This window comes from Gymnogyps californianus, chromosome 1 (assembly GCF_018139145.2).
Source record: "Gymnogyps californianus isolate 813 chromosome 1, ASM1813914v2, whole genome shotgun sequence".
Taxonomy (NCBI): domain Eukaryota; kingdom Metazoa; phylum Chordata; class Aves; order Accipitriformes; family Cathartidae; genus Gymnogyps; species Gymnogyps californianus.
This window is the reverse complement of record NC_059471.1, coordinates 44,579,348-44,606,836: the sequence shown is the minus strand read 5'-3', so window position 1 is coordinate 44,606,836 and position 27,489 is coordinate 44,579,348. Positions and strand designations below refer to the sequence as shown.

Genomic DNA, 27,489 nt, shown 5'->3' with positions numbered 1-27,489 from the left:
TGCATTTGGTAACCATCTAAAAAAAAAAGTCAGATTTTCTACATTTTAAAGATAATGAAATAACCGTTTTCTGTTCTTAACTTCACCTTTCTCTCTCATTTGTTCTGTCTTTTTCTCTATTCTTACTTATCACCTACACAATGCTGCCTTACGTTTATCTCCTTTTCTTGCACCCCATCAGATCCTCTGCTTGCTTGGACAAAATAAGCTACACTTTTAATCTCATTCACATAAGATGAATTTTTTTTTCTTTTTTTTTTCAGAAAATATAATATAAAAAAATATAAAATATCCATTCTACAGTTCAAATAAAAAAAAATCATATTTCATTTTTAAGAGACTCACAGGACTTTGGAAAGTGGCCTTTTTCAGGAGACGTGGATTAAAAAAAATGAATGTAAATGTAAATTCTCAGAACAATACAAAGTGAAAACGTAATTTGTTTGTGAAACTACTTCCAAATTACAATCAGTTCATATATAAGAAGATGACTTAGAGAAAAGAGTTAATTTGTGTCTAGTTAGGAAAAATAAACACCAAGGAGATTTTCTTTTCAGGCTTTTGAACTAAAATGTAAGGAAAGAAGAATGGCTGTGATTAAGATACTGCATTAGGACACATGAACTCTTAACCTCTACCACTAACTGGGGAGTTTTGGGCAAACCACCATTTCTTTCATTGTGGTTGTTCCTTCTGCAAAACAGGGGTAGTGATACTTTTCTGCTTTAAGTTGTGAGGATAATATTTGTGAGGTGTTCAGTTACTGTGGTGAAAGCCAGAGAAATACTCAGTTACTAAACAGGATCACTTTGACATATTGTTAAGAAACCATGAAAACCTGGAAAGGGGGAAGAGATACATGACAGTAAAAGAAAAACATTAGGTTTACTCATAAATGGTAAGTTATACATCAGATTTGGAAAGCTTCTGACCTGCCAATTGGAAAATAAGTTCAACATAACAGTCATTTAGGCAATTAGCACTTTAATATTAACCTGGTAGACTATTCTCAGCAAGAACAGCTCAGTAAGAGTTTTTAATACTTTAATATGTTTTAAAAAGAATAGGAGCTTGCAATGGCTAACCTAAATAAATTTTAACCCAGTCTAGTTGAAGATTCGTACCAATTCAGGTACACATATTTAGACAGATTTAGCACTCAATTCAATTAGAGTGACACAACAATTTACTGACATAAGCTAACCGGATTTAAGCAAACAAATAGCAATCAAACCCCATGTGTCTGTATCCATTTAACTGATTGATATCAAATAGGTTTATTTAAACTACTACTACACATTTTCTACTTTGTCCCACAGCAGATAGCCAGAGCCTGGTTTCTGGTTGCTAACTTCACTTGAAGAGCTTTGGCACAGTAACACATGAATGTGTCAATAAGGCAGGTGACTAGTTCAGCAAGTTTACATTCTATCACTTGTATGCACAGCTGCTAATGTACCACAAGTGCACAGATGTGTAAAGGAGATAAAACATCAGCAGGTTTTCATATCTTTTTAACCATATATAATATTCATGTGTTGATAACTAATCATGTCTGCATAAACAATTGCATTATAGGAAATTAATGAGTATTATAAACAGCCTTCATTTGCACTGTTTGTCATAAATTTTACCCTTTTATTTCTTACTACAATAGTTTCACAATATTAGTTTTACTTTTATAGATTAAAAATTACTGTATTGCCAGACTACATTGCACACAGGTGATTTCAAGCAGTTTAAAAAAAAGAAGGTAGTGTAAATTAAGCTAACTCCCTTATATTCATATAAACTGAAACTGATCTTAGCACTTAGAGGAATACCTATTTAAAGCCTTCTATTGGTGTCTCTTACATCACTGTCTCATTTTTGTTTCTTTCCATGCCTCCTAGAATATTTCTATTTAAAATATAAAAAGAACCCGTCCATTTGTTATACTTGCTCTGTTTTTTCCCAAAAAACCAATGGATTATGAACTCCACATTAAAAATATAAACAAAAGTTTGTTAATTTTCAAGATTTTAGAAGTCAGTTTCTACACTCTGCACTTTGAATCGGAAAAGCTAAAATAAATAGATTTAATTACGCACATTATCAGTTTTCTTTACTGTATGTCTGCATCTTAAATATCTGAAGAAATAGTACAATGCCATACATCAAAGCTTAGCAAATTTATAACCTCTTAAATGTAACCTCAGAAAATGATTACTAAAACTTCTTGCCAAACATCTGAGTGCTGACAGACTGCCCTTCCAAGTTTTCATCTGAAGTTTGCAAGCCAATAGATAAGGTCTAAAATTGCACTTCTGATGTTCCAAAATACTAACAACTGCATCAAGCATGAAAGGCAATGGAAGTGCCAGGATCACAGAGCTCATGGTAAATATTTCTTTTAGTCAAAGGCTGACTGTTGGAAGAGAAGGAAAAAAAAAACCAGATAAAAGGAATCATGGATCAAGAGCTTCAGCTAAAAAGATTTAGTGGATTCATCCCACTTAACTTTAGCACTGAACAGAGAACTGCACTTTGGTGCCTTTAAGTTATAGATTCCCGTTATATACACAAAAGGATAAAGTTTGGGTGCAGATAAAGAATAGCACAGAAGCTTGGTGTGCTATACTCTGCAGTTTTGGACACAAAACACTCTCTTTTTCAAAGGTAAGCAATATTGACATATAAATATTTTTACTTGCTCTTTTCCTTGCTGGACCCTTTCCAAAGGTGATTCAAACTGCTAACCTAACAGACAGCAATTCACTTTTCTGATTTTCTTTTTCTGGTCAGGTTCGTTTTCTGTTTAGTGATCTGAATGGTCCCAGTGCAGCCTTAGAGATGTGCCAGAGCTGGTGCAAGAGGAGGAGAGAGAAGGAGAATCAGGAGCAAAGAGGTAAGGCAGTGTTACAGCTATTGGGTCAACTCGGGCATAATGTATAATTTCATCTTGATTTATGCTTTGAAGGAACATCCTTCTTACTCGTGCTCCGCTGACTATACAAAGACACTAGGGCAACAAGGGTCCAAATGTGGGGGTAAGTGCTGAAGTTAGAGTGGAAAGAATCAAGACTACAAGTCTTTTGTGTGTGTGTGGTTTGGTTATCCACAGTTAAAGATAGATGGTCAAGGGTGTAAAGTTCAGCTGATTAAAAAGAGAACACAGACTACAAATAATAATGCAAAAAAAATCTGGATTTGAAATATCCTTTTTTAAAAAAAAACGAACACTGTTTACTAGAAGGTCATTAACGGGAGACCCCATTGTTCCTCCAAACAATGTTTTATGCTCTTCTGATAGATCTGGAAAAACAATTAAAACCCCTATTGGTTATCTTGACAAAACATATAAAATTTCTTAGTCTGAAATCAGCTGAAGAATTTGGCTGTACTAACTGTACTTGCTATCATGCATTGAGGGGTTTACAAACGGCATCACAATACTGCATACCCCAGTTCCTTCTGATAGCTCAAAGAGGGCAGCAGTACTGTGAAGGCTTTATTATGAACCTCTAAGAACATAATCTCAGCATGATCCTGGGTACTGATCATTCACGATAATGCCATTGAACTCCCTCTCAAATAGTGAAGTTTGCATTTATCCATATGAAGAAGATAAGAAATTTTATCGTACCAGCCGATTCTCAATGATCTAAATGAGAAGCTAGATTAAAAAGTTTTCCACATTCATTTACTAATTAATTCAGACAAAAAAAGGAAATAGCAGGCCAAGAAACAATTAAGAATTTGGGCCAAGAATATAGCCTAAAAAAAAAAGCTTCAATTTTTCTCCTTCATGGGTGGACCCAACCTTTTAAGAATGTGTATAGTCAAATGACCAATTTTCACTTTAATTTCCCACAGCAAAATATAATAATCATCATCAAATTAGCTATCTACATAGTTTGAAATAATGAACTATTTTATTACATGACTATCTAGTGTCATTTTTTTTCCTGTAATAAAAGAGCTCACGTTAGAATCCTATATAAATTCTTCCAAGATTCAGTTTAATGTTTAACTTTTTTCTTCCAAAATTAAAATACGTGAAAAGAAAAGTAAGATTAAGCATAAATGTAAGTTCTTTATTTAAAAAGTGTATAAAATGCTATAATTACCTCCAAAGCAAGCATTATGAATCCAGCTGATATCACAAGGAGATAAAAATAAAAAACCTCAACCCCTCAAACTCTAACATTTCATTAAAAAGAGTTAATACAGTCTGAGACCACACAGGCTGGAATACCTTAAGTCAAAACTGTATACTTATTAAAACACGTCGCTGTAAGACAGCATTAACATTGTTTTGGCATTTTGCTTGTACTTTTAACATTCCTAAACTTCATTTTATGTTAACTATCAGTATCTTGGGTCTATCTAGTCAAGAATTCTAATGTTTTTACTTGCAAACATGAGGGCAACAAGGTAATTCCTAACAAGACATGACAGTTTAGTATGTGCAATAACTAAACAAGACTGATAGTAATCATATTACATGATAGCACGTACAGAACACATAAATCCATAATTCATATTTTTTCAAATTGCATAAATCTGTATTTACAGATTGCATGTTACTTTTATTTAAAAACACATACCTTGTCTAAATGAAGTTAAGTCTTTACTAACCCAAGATTAGAAAATTTGGACTGTTTTTTTCTATTAGCAGGGATAGTTACTGTGAAATTGTGATGTTACTGCATATTTAACTCTTTTATTAAGATGGCAAAAAAATTTAGTTGAAGACTAACTCACTGTAAACTAAGTTGTCGTATCCTGTACAAAGATTTCAATACATGAGATAATTGCCTTTTAGAGAAATTCTTAAACTGTAAAACTACTGGAAGAGGTCTGCATTAAAAGTAAAAACTAAAAGGCTACATTAGGCATAAACAGAAATGACAAAAGTTAAACATACACACACAAAAAAGCTACTTGTTATTTTCACACATTTTCCTAAAACAACTTTAGCTTATTTTTGTGTTTCTTAGGGTTTTTTTGTGTGTTGTACTGGCATTTCATAATTTTCTTCCCCCAAACATGCAACTTCTAATATTTCTTTTTCAGTATTTATATCCTTTTCTGCATAGGTGACTTGAAAAAACATTATCACTGTTAAGTAAAACAATATGGCTAATATGGCCTCTTTTTAACAGATATAAAAAGAAATTTGACAAAACAGTAATAATTTTGGAAATATTTGCTCAATTTCTTAACATCCAGGGTATGAGGAACATTCAAGATGAAGTCTGTTTCAGACTCAAGTATTTGCTTTCTTTTTTATAAAGCCTGCCTCACTCAGCCTTGCTTGCATTGTTTGCCACAGTTTGAAAATTTTATTAGTGGTGAAATGACAAAAAGAAGCAAATTGCTGCATATCAGGAATAGTTTATGAGGGTACTCATAGGGGCTAATGTTGTTTGGATGTAAACAATGTCACATAGCCTTGAGGTAGAAATTTTACAGTTTTCTTACAAAATGTTAAATTTTACCTTTATTTGTCACTTTCTACTGATTTTAATCAGCTGCAATGCATGTTGGTTGATATGACACTACTAAAACTAGGCACCCAAGGCATAACTACTTTGAGAGCATAACTACTTGGCAGCACCACTACTTGGGAGAGAAGGAGTAGGAACAGGAAATTTTGAAAGAAATTAATTTGAAATTAGCCTGCCAAGGCCTATCATATTGGAAATTCAGAAAATTCACTACATGTTTATACAATTAAGTCATGTTCCCTCAGAGTATTTTTCATATCATTATTATAATGATAAGGCTTATAAATTATCTAGAAATGCTTTAAATGTTTTCTCTTACATTAATAGAGACCAGCAGGTTTCATACAAACAAAAAATCACCAAAAACCAAAAGAAAAAAGCAAACCCAAATATAACCCAAACCGAACTGGGCCTTTGTCTCAGTCTTGAATTTGAAATTTAAATATACGATGTGGATAGAGACATCAGAAATAAGAGCTATCGAATGATTACTTCTGATGCACCTACAGATGATCCTGCCAGGTCAATGACACCTGCAGTTTGGGGAAGCATGTTCAATTACTCTCTTCTGTAATTAGACTATTTTAATCTCTATGCATGGAACTTCACAAGCACTACGATCAATTCAGAGAGTTAAATGCAAAAACTGTTCTAGGAGGAAATTGCATCAGACAAACATGCAGTGCAATTCAGCATAGAAAGTAAGCAACTTAAGAACTTGTTTTCTTTTTACTTTTAAGGTGATTGTTTCACATTTGAGATCTGCACTCAGGGAACAGAATTAGTACAGTTTTCACTTAAGTTGAGGCTCACAGACTCAGCTGTCAGTGAAATTGTTTTGGTTTGGTTCTAACAAAAAATGGCTTTGTAACTGGTCAGCAGAGACAAACTGGTTGGGACCAATTCATGACATGGGTTTTGGTTTACTGATCTAAGAAGGGAATTTGAGGGAATAGCAAGGAAAGGAGATGGGGGAGAACAATTTTGGAGGTGGAGTGAGAGGACTTCAAGAGGTGCATGGATAGTCAGTTTTCTATGGAAATAATGGTATTAGAATGAGTGATAATGCAATCTCAGACAGGATAATTTAGGTGAGTTGTAGATTCTTTGAAAGGAATCTCCCCATCTTCTCCTCTCTTCCTCGTCAGAGAATTGAAAGGATATTTTCAGAGAACTATTGATATGACGACTCTATTATGATCTTTCTGAACAGGTTACTGCCTATTTAGGTCCCATCACTGCGTATATATAACTTGTGTTGTTTTTCCTCACAGTCATAATTTTTGATTCATTAATGTTGTATTTTCTCTGCAAATCCTTACCAAATCATTCAGCAGCTCTGGAAGATCATTTAACAGCTGCTCATGGTCAGCTTTTGGTTTTATACCTTCAGTATTCTGTAGCTTCAGCAAGCTTTCCATATTACTGTTCACCCTTTTTCAGATCATTTGTGTATGGACTCCTTTGGTAAACTTCATTTATTTCTATCCTTTGTTTCAGACATTTAATCTGCAAAAAGATTTTCTCTCATACTCCATGACATGTTAGTCTCTTAAGATTGTTTAGAGAGAAATCTTGACAAAAGCCTTTTAGGAATCCCCATATAGAGCATTTATGTCTAAATGGCAAGACTTTGCATACTTTTAGATCTGAGAGTGTATTTCAGAAGCACCCTGACTCCTTGCTTGAATGAAACTCAGGTAAGTACATAAAGAAATACCCTGACTCTTGTCTGGATGAAACCTGTGTGACTACCATTCTGTTTCCTCTCCCCAAATCCTATTTTGTAGTTGAAAAGAAGCTCAGATGTGTATACTGGAAATGCATTGCGCAATGCTTTGTCCAGGTTTTTGGTCTCAAGGATTGGGAAGCAGGGAGAGATCCTGGCACATACTGTGGCACATGTAGGCCCTGCAGATTACACCTGTATCAATTTCATCACCTTTATCTAAATACTAGTTAAATGCTTGCAAACGCTAAACATTTTGCAAGGCATGTCTGTTGTATGCGTAAGAAAAGAAAGAACAGTGAGACTAAGTCATCAGAGAGAATTTAGCAACTGAGAGCCTCCTGAGTGCCTGACAGACAGGATCACCTGTGTTTCTGAAAATGACAGAGACAAAAAAACCTCCAACAAATCAAACCAAAGTAAACCAATTTTTTCCCATGGTTTAAGGCTGAGGAGAGAAAAAACTCACTTATGGTAGTAATGCTAAAACAGGAAGATTACCTCACGGTGATTTAGAAGTCTCTCCAAATCTGCTGCCATTTGATTCTTGACACGCAGCAAAGCTGTCTTTTCTTTATTTAAAAGACTGGTAGAAAGAGGATAGGAAATGCAGTAATAGCAACAGATAATCTCTTTTAATCTTGTATTCTGGCTGAAACATGCATTTTCTAAAGCTAAATACTGGCAACAATGAAAATCTGCTCAAGTAATTGTATCAAATGATCCTTTTCTATGTTTAAGCATTGGAATTTTTATAAATGGGCCTGAATGTACCGATACATACAAAATCTTATTTTAGTCAAACAGAAATCCTATTCAAAATCTTCATAAAATATGGGTTTTTTTTCTGATTCTCTGAAGGGTAATTTAAATTATCAGAATTTTCTATTATTATCTCTTGATTTCTTCTAGGCAAAATGAGCTCATTTTATAAGCAAAGTAAGGCTCCTTATATCTACACTTCTATATCAAAATGTGGATTTCTTTGTTGTATGCATCACTAGTAGCAGCACACACTGTTCTCTCAGCATCACCTCTTTTTATACTACTGTATTTAGAATTTTGAAAATAACAAATACAAGAAAGAACAACATCCAGCTTTCCCTTTTAGCTATGTAGTTTCTGCAGAAATTGTAAATATATTTTTGCCATTTTTTATTTTATATTCCAGGATAATGCATGGGATCAAGTTTGTACTGTGAACCAAGTATGAAAACTGTTTTAGCATGAAGGCATGCCTTTATAGCACAATGTAAAGTTTAACTTTAATTGTTCTTTGTTTTCTTAGTTATAGAATATGAACATTTGAAATGTTTAGCATACACATTCTGATTCCAGGCAGCAATTCTAATATAATTAAACATATTTTCATATTAAGCCCCAACATCAGTTTCAAACAATAAACTTCAGACTAATGCATGCATAATGTCAGTATATAATCTAGTTTGTTAAAACAGCCACAGAGATTTTCTTGGAAGAACAATGGTATATATGCCGTTATCATGACTTAACTAAATAGGTTGTACAATATAAACTATAACATAAATCAACAACTATGCAAAATGCAATTCTGCATATGGAGTGCAAATATGTAATACTGAATACAGGTCAGGAGTTCAAAAGCAAATGTATTAATTTTATAAATGGAATGGAGCAATTATATATGTTGCAAACACAAATTATTTAATATTCCCAGTATTTAATCCAGAAACGATCAACAAAATAAATCAACCTTTTCTTTAATTGGCTGTGTATCATTTGCTTCTTTCAAATAAGCAACATCATCCTTTGCCCCAGAGATTTTCTGGCAGTTCCTTGCAAGATCTGTACTGTAAATTATGACTGTCAATTCCTTCTAGGCATTCATTAATTCTCAGAAAAATTGTATGCTTTGGCAAAATTGCTTAGTTGTCTTGAGTTATTTAAAAGGAAAGTAGTAATATTTATGAAAAACTACAAAGATGTTTTAATATTTCCAAGAGTTTTATTTTCTGTGACATTTTTAATCATGATGAAATTGCTGTACTATTTTTTTTCCTGGGTTCATGTGTTGTAACTTACCGATACGTCAGTTTTTCTTGGATTTCTGTACTCCCTAACAGCATAAACCAATCCTTTTAGAGAATGACTCTCAAACTTATTAGCGAAGCAATAATAAAAGTTCCTGTATGCCTTAAATAGTGTACTAAATAAGCATAAACATCAGTGTTCATGACTAAACCAGAAGTTCATGTTCAAGGTTCAATTTCATCTACAGAACAGAACCTATTCTAGTTATACTACTTATACCTTCTGAAACAATATGACATGACTGATCCATGTAGAACAGTTCTAATTTTCTTTGTTTATGGACAAATATAGGAATTAGACTGCTACATCATTCAGTAGCACTTGATGTGTTTTCTGTCATACATATGAATATAGAATTACCAAAGCACGTGCAGACTTCAGATTTAGTAGTTTTGCAATAGTTATGCTTTTTCATCATTGCAGATACAAGGAAATAATTCATATACTTCTGAAAGAATACTGCAAAAGAGGCATATATACATTTAATAGAGCGACAAAGCAGTTACCAGACACAATGATAATAAATTCACACCTGTAATGACCAAGTAAAGCAGCAATACCTTCAAAAGTTCAATTTTGGGAAGAAGACTGACCATTTCAGTCCCTGTTATGAAAACGTTCTGAATGGGCATCTTGGGTATCAGCAGTCAAGGAGGTTCTAGCTTTAAACTACCCTACACTTCCATCAAACAGTAGCTTAACCTAATCCAGTTTTAATTGGCAGTGTAACAAATCAGAGAGCAGCTTTACAGTTTGTTTCAACTGACCTAAGTGAAAACTGTTGCTGAAAGATAATCCTTCCCTAACCATATACTAGTAACCTGCTCTTTGTGTTGGTACTAGAAAATTTGTGACCACATAAGTAGGTCACTTCACTGATCTGGATGGAAGCTGGAGTCTTTTTAAAGGTTATTCTTCACGTGGATCACCAGAACAACTTGATTTACCATGTACAGTGGAAACCCACAGCTGAAGGTAAGGATGAGACTGCTCCATTTGGTGACAGAGTGCCTTAACTGTCTTACTATGATTCTGAAACCACAGTCTATGAGTCTAGACAAACCAGCTTCTCACTCTTGAGCTCAAGGGTTATAACTTTCATCTGAAGAGACAGGATCTTCTTGACCATCTTTAACTAACAATACTTTTAAGTTTTCATGATACAGAGATGTATTAAAGTACTAGAGCACTAAACATTAAAAGAAATCTTCCAATGACTTGTTCTGGGGTGAAAACATGTGAACACTTGAGAGAAATGGACTGTGTTGAAATGATCTAGTATCCCTGGAGTTATTTAACAGCTCAATTGGCTGTTTTCACACTGCAGGGCAAGCATAGACCATGCTGTGCTCCACAGTCCTGGTCACTGATTGCTCCATCCTGAGTGTGGAGAAGGTGCCCTTTGTGATACATCATCTAACCATGGCCCCAAAAGTCCAGGTTGGAGAATTAACTGAAAAGCAGTGCAGCTCCTGCTTTTTCTGTGTGCCTGGGTTTCCAGAAGAAACCAAAATGTCTGGGAGGAGATTCATTTTCATTCCATCATACTTTCAAAACCTAGCCAGGTATGAATCCAGGTACCAGGAATGCAGGACTTACCATGAATACACTTGTCATATACATACACATTGCTCATAGCAACCACTGGCTTGTTTTGTTTCGCTTTACTCAGGATCTAAAGCCAAGGTAGCTTGGATATCATAAGTAAGACATTTTTAGCTGACTTGATTTTCCTGGAGAATGGAAACTAACATTTCCCAGTCGCAGACTTTTAAAGCCTTTTGAATTTGGGCAATTAAGCCATCTTTTAAATCTCTGGTCTAAATACACTAGCTACTATCCTGTTCAGAAGCTTCTATTATTAGATGTTCTGGGTAATATGCTTATGCTGGACACCCTAAATAAACATGGTTTTATATGTTACTGGTTTTTATTATTACTTCTGTTCAGTTTGAAAAGAAGTAGGTTTCTTTTTCAGTGAACTGTGTACCGCAAATGCTATAAGAAATAAAGATTTTGCCTCTCTGTTCATTTCACATTACAGCATGATGAAGCTGAAAACTTATGTTCATGTACAAATATTACCATCAAAAAAAAAATCAAACACAGAAATAGTATATGTGAAGGTTTTGTACATAAAACTGAATATATAATACAGGTATATAGTGCAGCTATCCCTTCTCTGCAAATTACAGATGAATAGCTCAGAGCAGACAGCTAATTTTTAAAGTCTAAGTCAAATTTTAAGTCATGGAGTTAGACGGAGGTATAAAAAATTCTGCAAATAAAAGTTCTTTAGAAGAGAGAATACATGAAAAATTTGTGATCTCTTGTTGTGCAGCTAAATAACCACAGATCATATTTTAAAGGAATTTAGGAGAATATTGCTTAATGATTTTAATTGGAATGCTTCAGATGCCTTAAAAACTCATCCGCGTAGTGTCCAAATTGAAAAGAAATTACTTTTTCAAATTGTAAAAAAACCAACCAACCAAAAAAAAACCCCAAAACCAACAAAAACAAAACCCAAACAACTTTTTAAAAGTTGTAATACAGGTCAGAAAACATTCATTTGTAGAAAAAAAAGAAATATATTTCTACAAGTTTTGTTTGGAGCATTTCTCAGGTAAACTGCAGTAGTGTTGGAATAGATGATGCATATTTCACAGAATGGTAATGTTCTCATAAAAAGCTCATTGCCCATTCCGTGATGGAAAAAACTCAGCTAACACTGTATGCTGAGCTTTATAATGTTTTGATGGCAATTAGAGAACCCAAAATGTTTAGGTAAGGAACATTTCAGTACATAGCTTCTTAGTGAGCAAAATCCTTGCACTGCTTCTAGATTTGCCACACAGTTAGGCTTTTGAAGAGTGCTTTTGGGTAAGTGAACCACTTTTAAAACCAGCCATTGGTAGTGAGAAATGTGAGTAACTGCATTTAAAATAAATATCCTCTCTTTATGAATGAAGTCCTGTTTAATGTCTCCAGTTATTTATAAACCTAGATGTTTTTAGCACAAAATTACGTACTAAAACTACAATTACTTCACTACACACATAAGAATGAAATTCAGAGATTTGTTTTCCCACAGCATGACATAGTTACAAGGCATTTCTTTTCAAAAGGAGTGCTAAATGTGATGTTTTCATTTCTGGTTAAAGAACTGTATGCTAGAGAGATTTCTTTATAGTAGGAAGGAGTCATCCTCATGCATACCACTGCTCTTATTAACCATCAGTATTTACTTTTATTAAAGAGTGCGCTATGTGGACTAACATAAATGAGAGGTTACTTAACAGAGTATTTTGAGATATGCGGACCACCTATAAATTCACCCTGCAGACGCCCTGTCACTCAAGACCAGAGGTTTTGTATCCGAAGCGTATCTGCAGGTGCACGGCTCAGTGCACAAGCACACGAAGCGTTCTGCTCCCAGGGCCACCTTGGTTCTCTCCATGGCAAAGTGCCAGCACAGCCTGTGGCCTGCCTGGGAGAATTCTAAGGGGATGGGAAGGAGAATGGTAGTGAACATATGTGTGCGCCACATCTGACAGAGCTTCGATTACCCCTAAACAACCTCTTCTTTTATCTTTGAGTGGTAATACACTTGTGCCTTCACACTTGAATCTAAGCAGTAATGTCACACACCTGTAATAACCTGGAGATGGGTCCCTAAGTTGTTCATGCAAATAACTAACAGCAATGACAGCTGCTCAGCTAAGCATTTACCTCAACCACAATAGCTGTTGCAGTTCTTAGTGAAGGTATGGCTAAAGATCCACAGAGCTGTGTGAAAGACGTCCAGAAGAGACACACTTCTCAGCAAGCCACTAAAGTATCTCCAGCTCTGGTGGAATATACTACTTTAAGGCCTTGATTCAGTCTGGTACCTATTTGACTATTCCTCTCCTTTCACAGAGAGGTTGGATGAGGCTTTGAGCAACCTAATCTAGTGGAAGATGTCCTTACCCATGGCAGGAGGGTTGGAACTAGATGAACTTTAAAAGGTCCCTTCCAACCCAAACCATTCTATGATTCAGTTTGACAGCTATTGACACAAGCAACCTTGAGTACTATTTGAATAGTCCTTCCAAGTGAGCAAGACATTTTGATACAGAGGGTCTGAAAGACAGCCTTAGCTCTAGAGGTATGACGCTTAAGGATGAAGGCATGTAAGCTGCTCTGGTTAAAGTGAACTTTGAAGATCACGTTGGAAGGAAACTTAGATGGATCTGCAGGACTTCTCAAGAGTGTTATATCAAAATGATCTGTCTGAATCTTTCCCGCTCCTCTTGTGGAAATAACTGCTGTCAGAAATGACACTTTCATAGAATGATGCAGTGTGGAGAATCCTGAACACATCTGTTGCCTGTCAAGGGACCACATTATAAGCCACTTTAGGCCATTTTGTGAAAAATTGGTAAAAATACGGCACAAGAACACCCACAGCCCAAATGAAGGAGATTGCCGTCATAGATAGCCTTCCTCATAGTTGCCTTCCTCATGTGCTGATTTCATCAAGACTGTCTATTTCATCACAGAATCAAACCCACATCCAGTAGCAACCAACAGCCTTCTCAATAGACAAGGAAATACAAAACACTGCAGGTTGCTGCAAAACATTTATAAGGTTGCAAGAAAGTACTGACTCATCATCCTGGGAAATCTGCTGGAACCTAACCACCCTAGGAGTATGTTCTAAAAAGATTATTGGCCGTCATCACTGTGCACAGAAGCCAATTATGGATTAAGTCTAAAAAAGTAAATTCATTTGCAAATTAGTCCTTGCTGATCCCTCCACACTCAAGTTAAGTGAGAGGTGATAGAGAACACTGGCACTGATAACACAGATGTGACTCTGCTTAAGGAATCCGTAATTTACATAATGCAGAACCATCTCTCTTGAGCAGATGAGATAAAAAACACAACACGAAAAGAATACTCCACCACAGATTCTGCACACTAAACATGAAGGAAGGAAAAGCATGATCAAGCATAGGGCAGCTGTGAGGATAAAACTAAGTATTCAGTCTTGATTGTCAGGGTGCAGGCATATCAACATTATGTTAATTTGTCTATAGTCTGGTACTCAAATATGAGATTTTAAAAAAAATATTAAAAAAATCACTAGTATTTTTAAAGGTCTGTCTGAAAACAAGAATTTGAACATTATTTTCCTGTTAGCTGGTACTTGTGAAATTGCTTTTTAGAAATAAAACTAATGCATGTATTGTATGTAAAATTTTTAAAAATAATGTACTTTGTGTAACTGCAGCATAAATTAAACCCCAATTTAAAGCGGCTATTGCAGAACTGCAGTATTAACTATTAATTATAGGTAAGGGTTGAAAAAAACATTTCATTTTGAAATGGCTTTACAAATATTAACTTTTGCCCTTAGCTCTGATACACAGAGAAACCAGGCTTCATAAACCATGTTTAGTGTTTTCACTATTACTTTTCTAATAGCATCAACATTATCTGCAGAATTTAGGGCCCTCCTTGAAGAGCATTAAGTCTCTGAACTCATCCTCTCAAAAATATTCCACACACAAATCAACAAAATGCTGTTTAGTAAACTAAGACGGATAGGAATAGTGGTCTAAATCTTTTGATCCAGCAGAGCTTCACTTGGCATATATTTGGTAGGGATTATCATTAATTTACTTAAATCCCATTCTGGTTCATTTCTGGAATAGCTGGGAGCTAGAGTGGTCCACAAAGTAATCTGAAATCACCTAAGGGATATTTTAATTTAAAACTGTCACCAGCAGATTCCAAAAGGCTATCCTCATGACAAAAGATTGCTGGAATGTAATGGTTCTCTGGATAGAAATCGCTTCCTCTAACCTTCCTCTCACGGGAAAGCAAAGGACCAACATCATCAATTTTATACCAGATCATGATTTCTCCTGTGCTCCAGGGAATATCAGCTAACAATTTAGGACATTTGTTTTACATGTGGAGTTATGAATAGCCAAATTAGGGACTACTGATATGAACCAAAAGCCCTGAGACATTTATTTTCCAAAAATTTCACTGGCCTTTGAAACTATGGCAAAGTTGAGGCAAACTTCTGATAAGGGAATAATAGTTATTTTTAGTTTACAAGGAATATTGGAAACTACAGGAAAAAATTTCTTACCAAAACATTTGATGTGCAAAGTAAGTGTTACTTTTTTGCTACAAAACCATTAAGGATAAAAATACTTTTTTTTCAGACCACACTTTCATTTACAGAAACACGAACTAGTGGTGAGCACACCCCAGCTCCCCACAGTAGAGTACTGCTGGTATGTTTACCATGAATGCTCGCACTGTGGTGCAGATCCGTTTTCTTCCTTAACCTCAGGCACTTTAAGATACCAAAAATTCCCTTTATAGTGAATGGAGAGTAACACGCATCTCTAGCAAATGACTCACTCCATCCAAAATCTGAATTGCTTTTTGGAGATGCCACTTCCTCCATGAACTACTAAGGAAAGCTGACCTAAGTTCCTAATTTAGGTGCCTTAATTTGTAAGCTAAATTTAGGAAGAATATCTGGGCATACAGATTATTTGTAACGAGCCATAAAACCTCAAGACAATCAATGCTAACAATGCATTTAAGTTCTTACATATTTTAAGGGCATGAACCATACACTTTCAGAAATGACCTCACCTATTTACTCCCTTTTTTTCCTAGCTTTTGAGACACTTTTGGACTACTATGTGAATAATGAAAGATGTTTTCATGTTACTGTAATCTAAAAATTTAATTTGCTAGTGACCAATTCTTTGATGATTTTTTTCACAATTGGAAAGTAAGATCCTGCATATATAGAGAACATTGTGATTTTTCATCTTGTGGAAAAATATAATTTACCTTTGAAGTTTTTCTTATAATATATCAAGGCTAAGAAAATATTAAAAACACTTGATTCTGGAATAAAAAAATACCTATTCTTACCGAATCAAAGTTAAGTCCAGTGAAAGATATCTTGTCAGGAAGTATGAATGAATAGATACATATGTAAGACAGTATGTAGGATAAAGTATTTAGCTATAGTGAGTCCTACTTTTTCTATTTTCATTGCTTCAGCAGATTTGTTGGAAAAAAACCTGTATTTTTCTTGTAATTGCTTCATAATACAATCACATTAATGCTTCATAATTGTTACTGTATGCATTTCCTAAACCAAGATACCACATAAACACCTAACAGTTGAAATGCTAATTCTTCTGTAATGCAGTGGGACACAGCTATTGACTTCCTTGAAAATCAAGGGGCAGATTATTTTATAACAGCTTACTTGGGAACCAGATGTTAAACATAGTTTATAAAGCTATATGACAGTGGGAAGTTGCTCAGTGGTCAGAAAGTTCTGACAGCTGGATATAACACCAAATCAGAGAGTCTCCACTAGAAGAAGTCTGCTCGAGTTATGCCCGAAATACGCTTTGCTGGTGGACTAGTCTATTATTTTTCTCTGACTTTATGTCTTTATTTTTACTGTTGTACATCTGGTGTGTCATTCTTTCCTTTCCTCTTCTGAACTTTCCTCTACTTCATGAGAGCTCTTCTCCACTCCAAACTTACTTTCAACCTGACTGTCATTGCTGCTTTTCCAAACCTAAAGCCTCTTTTTCTGACACTATGAGAGAAATCACAGATGCTAGATTTCTAGCATAAAGACTGGACTTAGTCAATGATGGAGTGTCAACATCTGCTTCATGGCCAATAACATAATTGTTTTCTAATGATAAACTCGTAAGTGATTTTACTTTCAATTTAAAATAAAGAAACAGTAATTTTAATTACCTGACATCTTTTTCAAGTTGTGTAATATGCTCTTTCTGTAGACTTATTTGAGAATCTCTCTGTTGCACAGTTTCAATGAGGTATTTGTACGGCTGTTGTACTTGACTCAACAAAGAATTTGCTCTGTCAAGCTGACAAAAAAAGAAGTATTACTACTATAAATTTCATAATTTATAAAGCACAATTACTTGATTATTATTGAATTATTATTGGATATTATTCAGTATTACCAATTGCATAATAATATTAAAACCAAACCTGTTATTTCACAAAAAAAAAGAAACAAACTACCCTCAAATTACTATCTAGTAGATTATCCTCTTTTCTGTTCTAATTATACGATATTTTCACTGCAATCATGCTACCGCTCTCCACACTTCCCTAATCTGCATTTTCAAGAGTTTTAATGTAACAGCTTCCATTGATGAAAAAAATTAGTATAGACAAGGCCTCTGTTTGTTCACCTTATTGACCACAAGTGACTTTTTTAAAACAGTATACTATTACAATGGAATTTTCAGCTTGGAAATTGAATCTAAATAAAAACACAGTCATAATGGAAGAAAAGTCCCCTTTCCTCTAACCAATTACTGTATATGAACAGTGAAATCCAACAGGATGTTTACAAGAGTAGTATAAAATGACTGTCATACCCATAAGTAGGAAATAAACCTTTCTAGCCCTATTCCCTGAACAAATTAGGATCACTAGGTTTAAAAAGCTTGCATGATATGGGTTGCATCTTGAGCAATATAACAAGATCATTCACTAAAACATGTACAGAATTAAGGTCACACATCAAGATTTAGCAGTTTCAGCAGCTGAAGTACATATAAGTCAAGAATACCAACTAGATTCTTTAAAAAATAAATTAAAATCTTTTTAAGTTTAGATACAAACAGGTCTAATGGAATGAATCCAACGGAAAATGGTTAAGCTTTCCAATTAGTTTATAAAATTTCTCTATAGATTAAACAATCTGCATTTGCCAAATCAGATTCAGGAGCCAGTTGTCCTATTTTGTGTTGTTCCAAACAAGCAGGGGGAAAAAACCCACCTTCCTACAGAACTAGCCCGTTTAAATAATATTTCAGGACTTTCCTAAAATCAGATTCTTCTCCCATTCACAATTTTCAAAACATGAGACTGTTTCCTTCTTTCTCTGATTCCATTATATTTTTATTGCAGTTTTACTTCTGCCCTCTGTCAAATGTGCAAAGAACTTATAATTTAATGGTTCACATTTATTAAAAAACAGAATATAGACAAAACTTTGCTCATCTTACTGGCCTTACTAAAAGGGGAGTTAACTCCACCTCATGTTTTAAAAAGTGAAATGAGAGACAACAACATTGCACTTCTTCAAATTAATGCAAATCTTTAGGTATTATTTAAATACATTAGTTCCTTCAGGAAATACCTACTCTAGCCCACAGTGAAATTCCAAGTTTATTGTAGAGAAGTAAAAAAAAAAAAAAAAGAGGCAATCATCTTCTTGAAGAAACTAATTATCTTCAATAAATTGATACACAATTAGAAAAATAATAGCTTTTTTTAAGTGTACAAGCTATCAAAAAAGATCTCTTTCAGGAAGACAACAGAGAGTCATGACAAACAGGTAATTCCAAGACATGGAGTACTAATCTCTAGGATGGTCTAAAAATTGCAGTATAAAACCTTGAGGCTGCCTTTATAGGAGAAAATTAATCCAACTGATCTTGTTTGGAATCCTGTTCTTGACAGCCTAAGAACTTTCAAAGGATGCTGTCATCACAGCATGAAGTTCCTCATTGTTCTCACTGATAAGAATTAACGTACTTCAGTGGGAAAGGACAAGTGACATGTTGTAAGCTTGGTTTGATGCTGCTAAGTCATCTGTTAACTTGCTAACTTTACCAGCTAAAAAGCATGCTGCTGTTAGGAAAAAAGGCTATCCCTTCCCTCTCCATGGTGGTGCTTTGCTGCCTGTTTGATTCTATAAACTTGAAAGAGGTTGTACTCAATTAAGCATTAAATGCATTTAATGGATCAATTTTACTAATATACACACGTATATAAATTAAGCATTATCCTTGAGCAAAAGCATTATTTTTTGTAAGCAACTTTGATTTCTTTCTGCCTTAATGTACAAGATTTACTTAAGTATTTCTGTGTCATTCTTTTAAGCGATAAATCTAATACCTTGCAATTGGATATTATTTATCCCTGAATGGACATCTCTATCAAGCTGAAGGATTTCATCATTGTTCAGCTTGATCCATACTCTCAGAGAGAGATGTAAACCTGCTTTTGGTAAAAATGTTTCAAACGAGGCATACAAAAAGCACAAATACAATGCCATGATAAAGGCTCGAAAAAGTCATTCAGCAGCAAGCCAAATATATCAGCTTAGTAAATTTCTTTATTTAGGATATCACTTTTACTGTATACTGACTCAGTATTTGCTTTTTAAGTCACCCAAAGACCGTATTAGCCTTCTAGACACAAGAGACTGTCTATCCATCAGTTCTGGCACTGTTGTTCAAAACCTCTGCAAAGTGAATTCATTCCAAAATTTAGATTGGACACTAAATACAGTAATTGCAAATCACTACTTTGCAGAAGCTGATGTATAGCCTTCCACTTACTTAAACTGAGAGTAACATGAAGTGAGTTGCATAGGCAATAAACTGATTATCACTAGGCTGAGGATCTTTCTTGGATCAGGTCATGAGAATTCCTTTATTCTCTTTGTCCTAGACATGGTCAACAAATTTTCTGTAGGATGAAGTAAGTCTCAATACCTACTTTAACACTGCAGGTCACAGCTATACAAAGCAACAGAAAGAGGACTTTAAGGGAAAATTCTTTTTTAATGCTGTATCACGACCTGAAAATAGATAGGATCCTGCAGTTAAATAAAGCCTGACATACTATAATGGGACTAAGTGAAGACTGACAAGTTTTTTTCAGCAGCTGAGCTTTTCCATAGGGTTCCAACTTTCAAGCAGGCATATTATATCAGACTTCCATCAAATGAATGAAATTATGGAGAAGTCAATATTTTCTTCTTGGTAACGCTGGACTTTCCAAGAAGATCAATATGATTCCTTTCTATAAAGCTCAACAGCAATTGGTTGAGGACAGTCTAAAAAAAGAATCTTAGAAAGAGCATCCATTGTAGTTATTGCAATCTTTTTCTTTTCCTCCCTCCTTTAAAGAGCTTAAAAAAAAGTTGTATCATAAATACTGCAGTGAAATACCAGTATTTAATCTGAGTTCAAAAGAAAAGTTGGTCCAATCACTTTAGCATCAACTTTCAATCCATGTTCTAGATTTCATCTAGATGACTGAACAAACTGTCAATCAAAAGAATAATAATGGGCTACCTGAGCATGCTGTAGTCTACAGGATCTCTGTTTTGCTCTTTAATATTAAAATAAATAAATAAATAAATAAAAAGAAATCAAGAAAGATGATCGCTTGGAGTAAAAATCTATCTTAGCTCAGGGGATGCAGTAAAGACAACAAACAAGTTTAAGAACTGTAACTATATAAAGAAAGATAACAGCAATCAGTATAAAATATGAAATACAGAAAATTTACAAAAGGAGCTACAACTTCAAGGGGAAAGTTGATACTAGCAGACATAGAACTCTTAGAACAAAAAAAAATAGGAGCAAATAAATCCTAGAAACAGTACAACCCATTATGGCAGAGATACATTAAAACTGTATATAATGCTGAAGAAAACACAGAATTTTTCAATAAAATTTTTTGCCCTCTGTTTGAAAAGAAGTCAGATGATCAGTTTGGATAACACGAGAATGTTGAACTATTTTCCAGTCCATTAATAACAAGTGTAAACTCTTTGTGCACATATTGAAGGATGGCAAGCAGAATGGCTTAAGTAATTGTTATCAAACAAAATGGCCTAGAATCATATGCAAAATTTAAAAAAAAAAAAAAAGGGGAAGAAAGAAATATGATGAAGCATTCAGACCTGAATGCCAGACATAAGTTTAATACAAAGCAGGTCTTAAAAGATCTTATTTAACCTTATGAGTTTGATGTTAATAGGCTTAATAGCTGTGCGTTAGCTATCTGCAAGACATTTAACTTCATACTGGATGACATTCTGATTTAAACTATACAATTATATGATAAAAGATCGAGAAAGGGCTACATGACATCTCATGGGACAATAAAAATGAGGTGAAGATGTTCTAGTGGAATTTTGCAGGAATTTGAACTAAGGTCACTGGTACTGAATCTTTCATCAGTGATCTAGAAGCAAATATAAAACCACTGTGAGTAAGAAGAAATGTATTGAAGTGGAAACCAGACAGATTTAAGTAGGAAATAATGCATAGATTTTTATTAACTATAGTGAAAGAATAGTGACAGAGAAAAATACCAAGGATAACATTAGATTCACAAATCTCTTGATGTCTTCAAGGCAAGAAGATTTGAAAGATATGTTTTATTCAAATACAAATTATTAGGATATACCTAAGAAGAATCCATAATAAATTGCAGTACTGGTTAAAAAAAAAACCTCATACAAAAACTTCACTGTTCATGTGTCTTTCATTGAAATAACATATATAATCATATATATACACACATATAAAATACATAAAATTCATGTAATTTTAAAATATGTAGAAAATGCAAGTATTTGCACTGTGAAGTACTTGGGTGTAGTTATCCTAATTTATAACTACCATGGCTTTAAAAATCAAACTGTTAATCACATTCTGAAACAGTCAGCCTAGAAATTCCATATGGTGGCAATATCTAATAGCAAATCTAGAAGTGCTTTTGTTCCTAAGAGAAACTTAGAAGACAATCTTAAAAATATTTCAAAAAATTAGTTTGCCTTAATTCTGGGAGATTTCAAGCTGAATTTTGTTTAGTGTTTGTTCTCCATGTCAATGTAATATGTGATTTCAGGTATTATATACAGAATTTTAAAAGATCATGAAATTAAACTCGTAACACAGTAAAAAAAAAATTAATTGTAGCTTTTTTTTAAAAGCAGCTTATGTTAAACATTCCCTAGATCTGTACATTCAAAAGACTCAAGAACTGAACAATGTAGAAAAGGATTTACAGAAATGTTTTCAAAAGTGATTTAAGAGAAGAGCTGTGTAAAAACTAATGAGGTAATCATTGAACAATTAACTATCAAACAGAACAAACTAGTTTGGCTAGCTGGTCTTCTGTTCAGAAATCAGAACGTTGTCTGTCTGGCTTACATTCTTGTTTAGCCTGTAAAGTAACCCCTCTTTCAATCTTCATTGCAAAATACAATATAAACTTCTTTGAAAACTTTTAACACAGAGTTTTGGTTAATTATGAGGCCATTTTTTGACATCAAATAGATAAAAAAGACTTTAGAAAATATTTTGTTTTATGAACAGCTGTTCTGCAATGTTTATAGTCTCTACAGATTTGATTTTTTTGTATCAGTAATTTACCTCTTGTGAAATCTGTGTTACTTGTTCCTTCTGATGTTCCAGATCTTTTACAAGCAACGAGTTTTGCTTTTCTAGCTGCAGTAACCTCCTTGCCAAGTGAACACTGTGCCAATAAAAAGCAAACTCAAGTTGATTTTTCCAAAATATGCAAAAGAAATTCTCACATTTATACTTCAGAACTTGATTGCCTTAATTTTTCACCAATGCTTAAATACTAATATATATAAACTACAGTGAAACATGCAGAATGGTCAAAGTTAGAAAAACAATGAAAATATTACAAAATTTAACAGCACTGAAATAGCATTCCCACAGTTATGCCATTGCAATATTTTTTACAAAGTAATTACCTATATAATTTGTACAATACTACACAATTGCAGTAATCATGTCAAAATGTTTCAACTAATCATGAGTATTTACATTTTAGCAACTTTAGGGAATCACTGTAATTGGCTTCTCCTTAAATCATTTTTTTAAAAAATGCACATTAATATACATTTTGTAGTGGAACACTGAAAAATGTAGTATTTTATAATTTTCAAAACAGGCAAAATTGTTTTGTCTGACATTTAATATGCTAAATAATTAAATGTTATTTCCACTTTTTTTTAAAATAAACTCTTACGCAGATCCACAAATTAACTTAGAAATGAAGAGAAAGGATTACTGAGTTACTTAAACACCCTAGTTAAAAAATTAGGTCCTCAACCTCTTGCACGTTTCATGTCCAAAGTCAAAAGACTTTATCATCAATCCAACAGCATAGTTCCATAGGCAGCAATGGGAAGATTCAGTATGCAATTGCAGAGCCTACTTCCAGACATCTAACCCAGTCTTTCAAGCTGTTATCAATCATTTAGTCCTATTCAATACAGTCTGGTCCGTAGACCCTGATGATATTCCACTAAAACGGACTCCTGGATGGTGAACTGAAATGTACTCCAAACTCCATTGACTGTATTGATTAGAACTAAATTGGTTATAATGGGAGGTTAGATGCCAAGTCTCCGTGTTAAACCTATGATTAGATGTCTAAATTCGTGTGTGCTGTAATGAATCCTGCCATCTTTGTAGGATTCAGCAGCTCGGTGGCTTATTATCAAAATTGTATCTAGAGAATTTATCACTGTACCCCTCCGTGTTTAGGTACTCTAGTCACCAATCTATTTCACAAGATGACATGGGCAATTCAGAGCTCTAAAAATGAGGAAGATATAGAGGGCTAATACCACTTTTTAGCGTGCCTTAACCACTGGACTAATGGCTCTCTACAACAATCTATCCTTCCAGTCAAATGTGTGCCATTTTTCAGAAACTTGTATATTGAAGAAAGGCAGAAGTCACTCCAGTTCAGATCTTAGACTCTCAATGCACACCGTCCATAAACTGAAAATGTAAGACTGTTAGTTTCTGTCGTGGTTTAACCCCAGCCAGCAACTAAGCACCAGGCAGTCGCTCGCTCACTCCCCCCTCACCCAGTGGGATGGGGGAGAGAATCGAAAAAAAAACCATGTGGGTTGAGATAAAGACAGTTTAATAGGACAGAAAGGAATGAAAAAATAATGATAATAATAATAATATGACAATAACAGTACTAAGAGAATTAGCATATACAAAACAAGTGATGCACAATGCAATTGCTCACCACTCATTGACCGATGCCCAGTGAGTTCCCGAGCAGCGATCCGCCCCTCCCAGCCAACTGCCCCCAGTTTATATACTGGGCATGATGCCATATGGTATGGAATAGCTCTTTGGCCAGTTTGGGTCAGCTGTCCTGGCTGTGTCCCCTCCCAACGTCTTGTGCCCCTCCAGCCTTCTTGCTGGCTGGGCATGAGAAGCTGAAAAATCCTTGACTTAGTATAAACACTACTTAGCAACAACTAAAACATCAGTGTGTTATCAGTATTATTTTCCTCCTAAATCCAAACCACTGCACTATACCAGCTACTAGGAAGAAAATTAACTCTATCCTAGCTGAAACCAGGACAGTCTCCAAATAATGGATAGCAAAGTGTTATCCAGTTCTTGACCGTGACATTGAATCTATAAGAGTGTAAGTGGTCCAAAGCAGACTGACAGGGAGATTATATTTACCCTTAAGCTGAGGCTTAGAGCCTGTAAATCTAGGTGAGTGTATAAACTTGCTCTGAAAATTTGACCAGTCATAACCTCCACCTTCTCCTCAGTAAAAGGGAATACACTTTTAGATTTGGCAGAAGTCTGAATATTCTTCACCTGTGTTACAAACCTACCCTTTCATACAGACAATCTTTTACTTTCAGCTTGTATGAGAGGAATTACCTGAAATTCTCAATAGCATTCACTAAGACGTTGGTTCTCTCAGTTCCTCCTACAAGGAGCATTAGACTGTGTAAACAATAACTGAGAAAAAGATAAGTTAATTCTCCAAACTGGTTATTTGGATTTTTATTTAGGAGATAAGAGCTGTGTGTTAAGATCCCATCTAGTACAAAAGAGAAATGAACCACTTCTCTGACTAGTTAGGGATCTTAACATTAGCTATTAGAGTGCAAGGGGAAACTTGGATACCTTCCCATGGCAACTTTGCAAATGTAGCTGGGAAAATTATGATGGGCTACAACTATTCAGTGAACTTGACCTGAATTTGCAAGTATTTAAGGATAAACACAAGTACGTCTTTAAAGTATGCTTGTCAATATGTTTTTTGACTAGTTTAAATTTAAAACAAAGGGACAAAGGCACTGATCTGCAAAGACATCTTATTCTGGAAAACTTTGATTCCAACTATACTAGAAAATTATGCAGTGCTCAAGAATGTGGTAATTTATTGTTAGCAAACCACTAGAGTGTTCCTGGTAGTATTCTGCCATTTACTCATTAACACTCTCCCAAACAGTTCCTAGGCATAGCTGGAGAGGTTAGTGTGGGCAAGCAATCATTGCCAATACGTAGTTCACATGCAGCTAACCTACAGTGAGAGTTTAGTTTTATGGAAGTGGGCTACTACATACCATTTGGCCTCGATGCTTCAGAATGTTCCCAGGAATGTTTAATTTACTACTATGGGTGTATGGAGCCTATGTCCGAAGTAATGAAATAGTTGGTTCTGGCACGTAGGCAAAGAGGTATAGACCCCACAATGCACTATGCTTGAATATGTGGTTTTGTATGAAGTTTCAGAGACTGAAGTGCATGCTGTAAACTTACAAGAGCTCTTCATTTAGGATCCCATACATCTGGAATTAAAGAGCAGGTAGTGGACTTCAAAAAGATTATTCACATTTGTCATAGGTTCTCTTTCCTTAAGCAATCCCAGAGAGCAGAAAACTTATCTGTGTTTCTTTAATGGCTCTAAACATAGAAGTTACTGTCACAGAGACTTTGTTTTAAAGCTTAGGGAGCCAAAGGCATCACACACATTTTCTGCATGACAGTTTTCCTTGAATCAGAACTGCAGCAGGTAAACCATACACAGACTTTTATGGCTTTTTTAATCTTCTTAATTTTAAAAGATAGTCTATGAAATCTCCAACACCATTATGAAGGATTAAATCTGCTTTATCTGCCAATGCCTTTTGAAACAAAAGTATATGAGGCATTCTGATAGAGCCACTTCTAAGCTCAGAAAGTGTCTTTCAAGCACATCTGAAATCCTGGCTTACTGATCATCAGATTCACCATTCAAAGGTGATTTAGCAGAATTCTTTTATATGTAAATAATCTAAACTGAATCTAATAAGGTGAGGAAAAAGAAGGATCTAAGGTGAAACTCAGAAAAGGTCCCAAACTATTGACAGAGGAGGAAGGAACTGAAGTTTTAGGAAATGATGCTATAGAACTCTCAACAGTCTCCTAAAAGAGACATACAACAGGGTTATGGAGTTCCCCCCCACTTTTTTTTTTTTCTTCTTGAATTTTATACAATATAAAAAGAAATCTTACAAGGAAACAATCTGAAGAGGCTTAAAAATGTGAAAGAGCAAATTAAGCCATGCCAAAGTTAAGTACTACATAAAATCTTTACGATTTTTGTCAGCAATAGGTAACTCAGTGCACAACAGGTCTAATCTGATTGACAATTATATCGACAACACTTACTTGAAAAACAAATATAAAGGACAGAAGAAATAGTACGTGGCCCATAAATCTTTGTTGCAAACATGAACAGACCATCATTCGCCCTTAATTCTCACCAGTAACTTTCGATGTTAAATATTCTTTGTCATGGAGAACATGGGGGTTAAGAGGACAAAAACAACAACAAACTAGTACTTGTAGTAAAAAATAGCTATACATGACAAAAACGGCACTTCCAGCTCCTGAATGCTAGAAATGTACACTGTGAAGCTATGGTACATGTTCACCCTGTGTCGTGGTTTAACCCCAGTCAGCAGCTAAGCACCATGCAGCTGCTTCCCCCTCCCCCCTTCCCAGTGGAATGAGGAGGAGAAAAGGGAAAAAAAGTAAAACTCGTAGGTTAAGAACAGTTTAATAACTAAAGTAAAATATAAGACTAACAATAGTAATAATGAAATATAATAATAGCAATAGTCATGAAAAGGAATATAACAAAAAAAGGAAGGGGGGCAAGGAAAAAAAAAAAAAACAAAACAGTGATGCACAATGCATTGCTCACAACCTGCCGACCGATGCCAGAGCCGCGATCCGCCCCTCCCAGCCAACTCCCCCCTGTTTATATACTGGGCATGACATTCTATGGTATGGAATATCCCTTTGGCTAGTTCAGGTCAGCTGCCCTGGCTATGCTCCCTCCCAGCTTCTTGCACACCTGCTTGCTGGCAGAGCATGGGAAACTGAAAAGTCCTTGGCTTAAGATAAGCGCTACTTAGCAACAACTAAAACATCAGAGTGTTATCAACATCATTCTCACACTAAATCCAAAACTGTACCAGCTACTAAGAAGAGAGTTAACACTGTCCCA

At 34.9% G+C, this 27,489-nt stretch overlaps 1 protein-coding gene across 1 annotated transcript in view; it reads right to left on the bottom strand.

Moving 5' to 3' along the window:
* The window catches only part of PIBF1 (progesterone immunomodulatory binding factor 1), a 125,459-nt gene that overhangs the window by 15,551 nt on the left and 82,419 nt on the right, over positions 1–27,489 (bottom strand). Inside the window, exons 13-15 of the mRNA XM_050897402.1 lie at positions 22,560–22,662; positions 17,098–17,228; positions 7,723–7,807 (exon numbers count right to left, since the gene is read on the bottom strand). Coding sequence (XP_050753359.1) covers positions 7,723–7,807; positions 17,098–17,228; positions 22,560–22,662 — 319 coding nt within the window. The remainder of the gene's footprint in view (positions 1–7,722; positions 7,808–17,097; positions 17,229–22,559; positions 22,663–27,489) is intronic.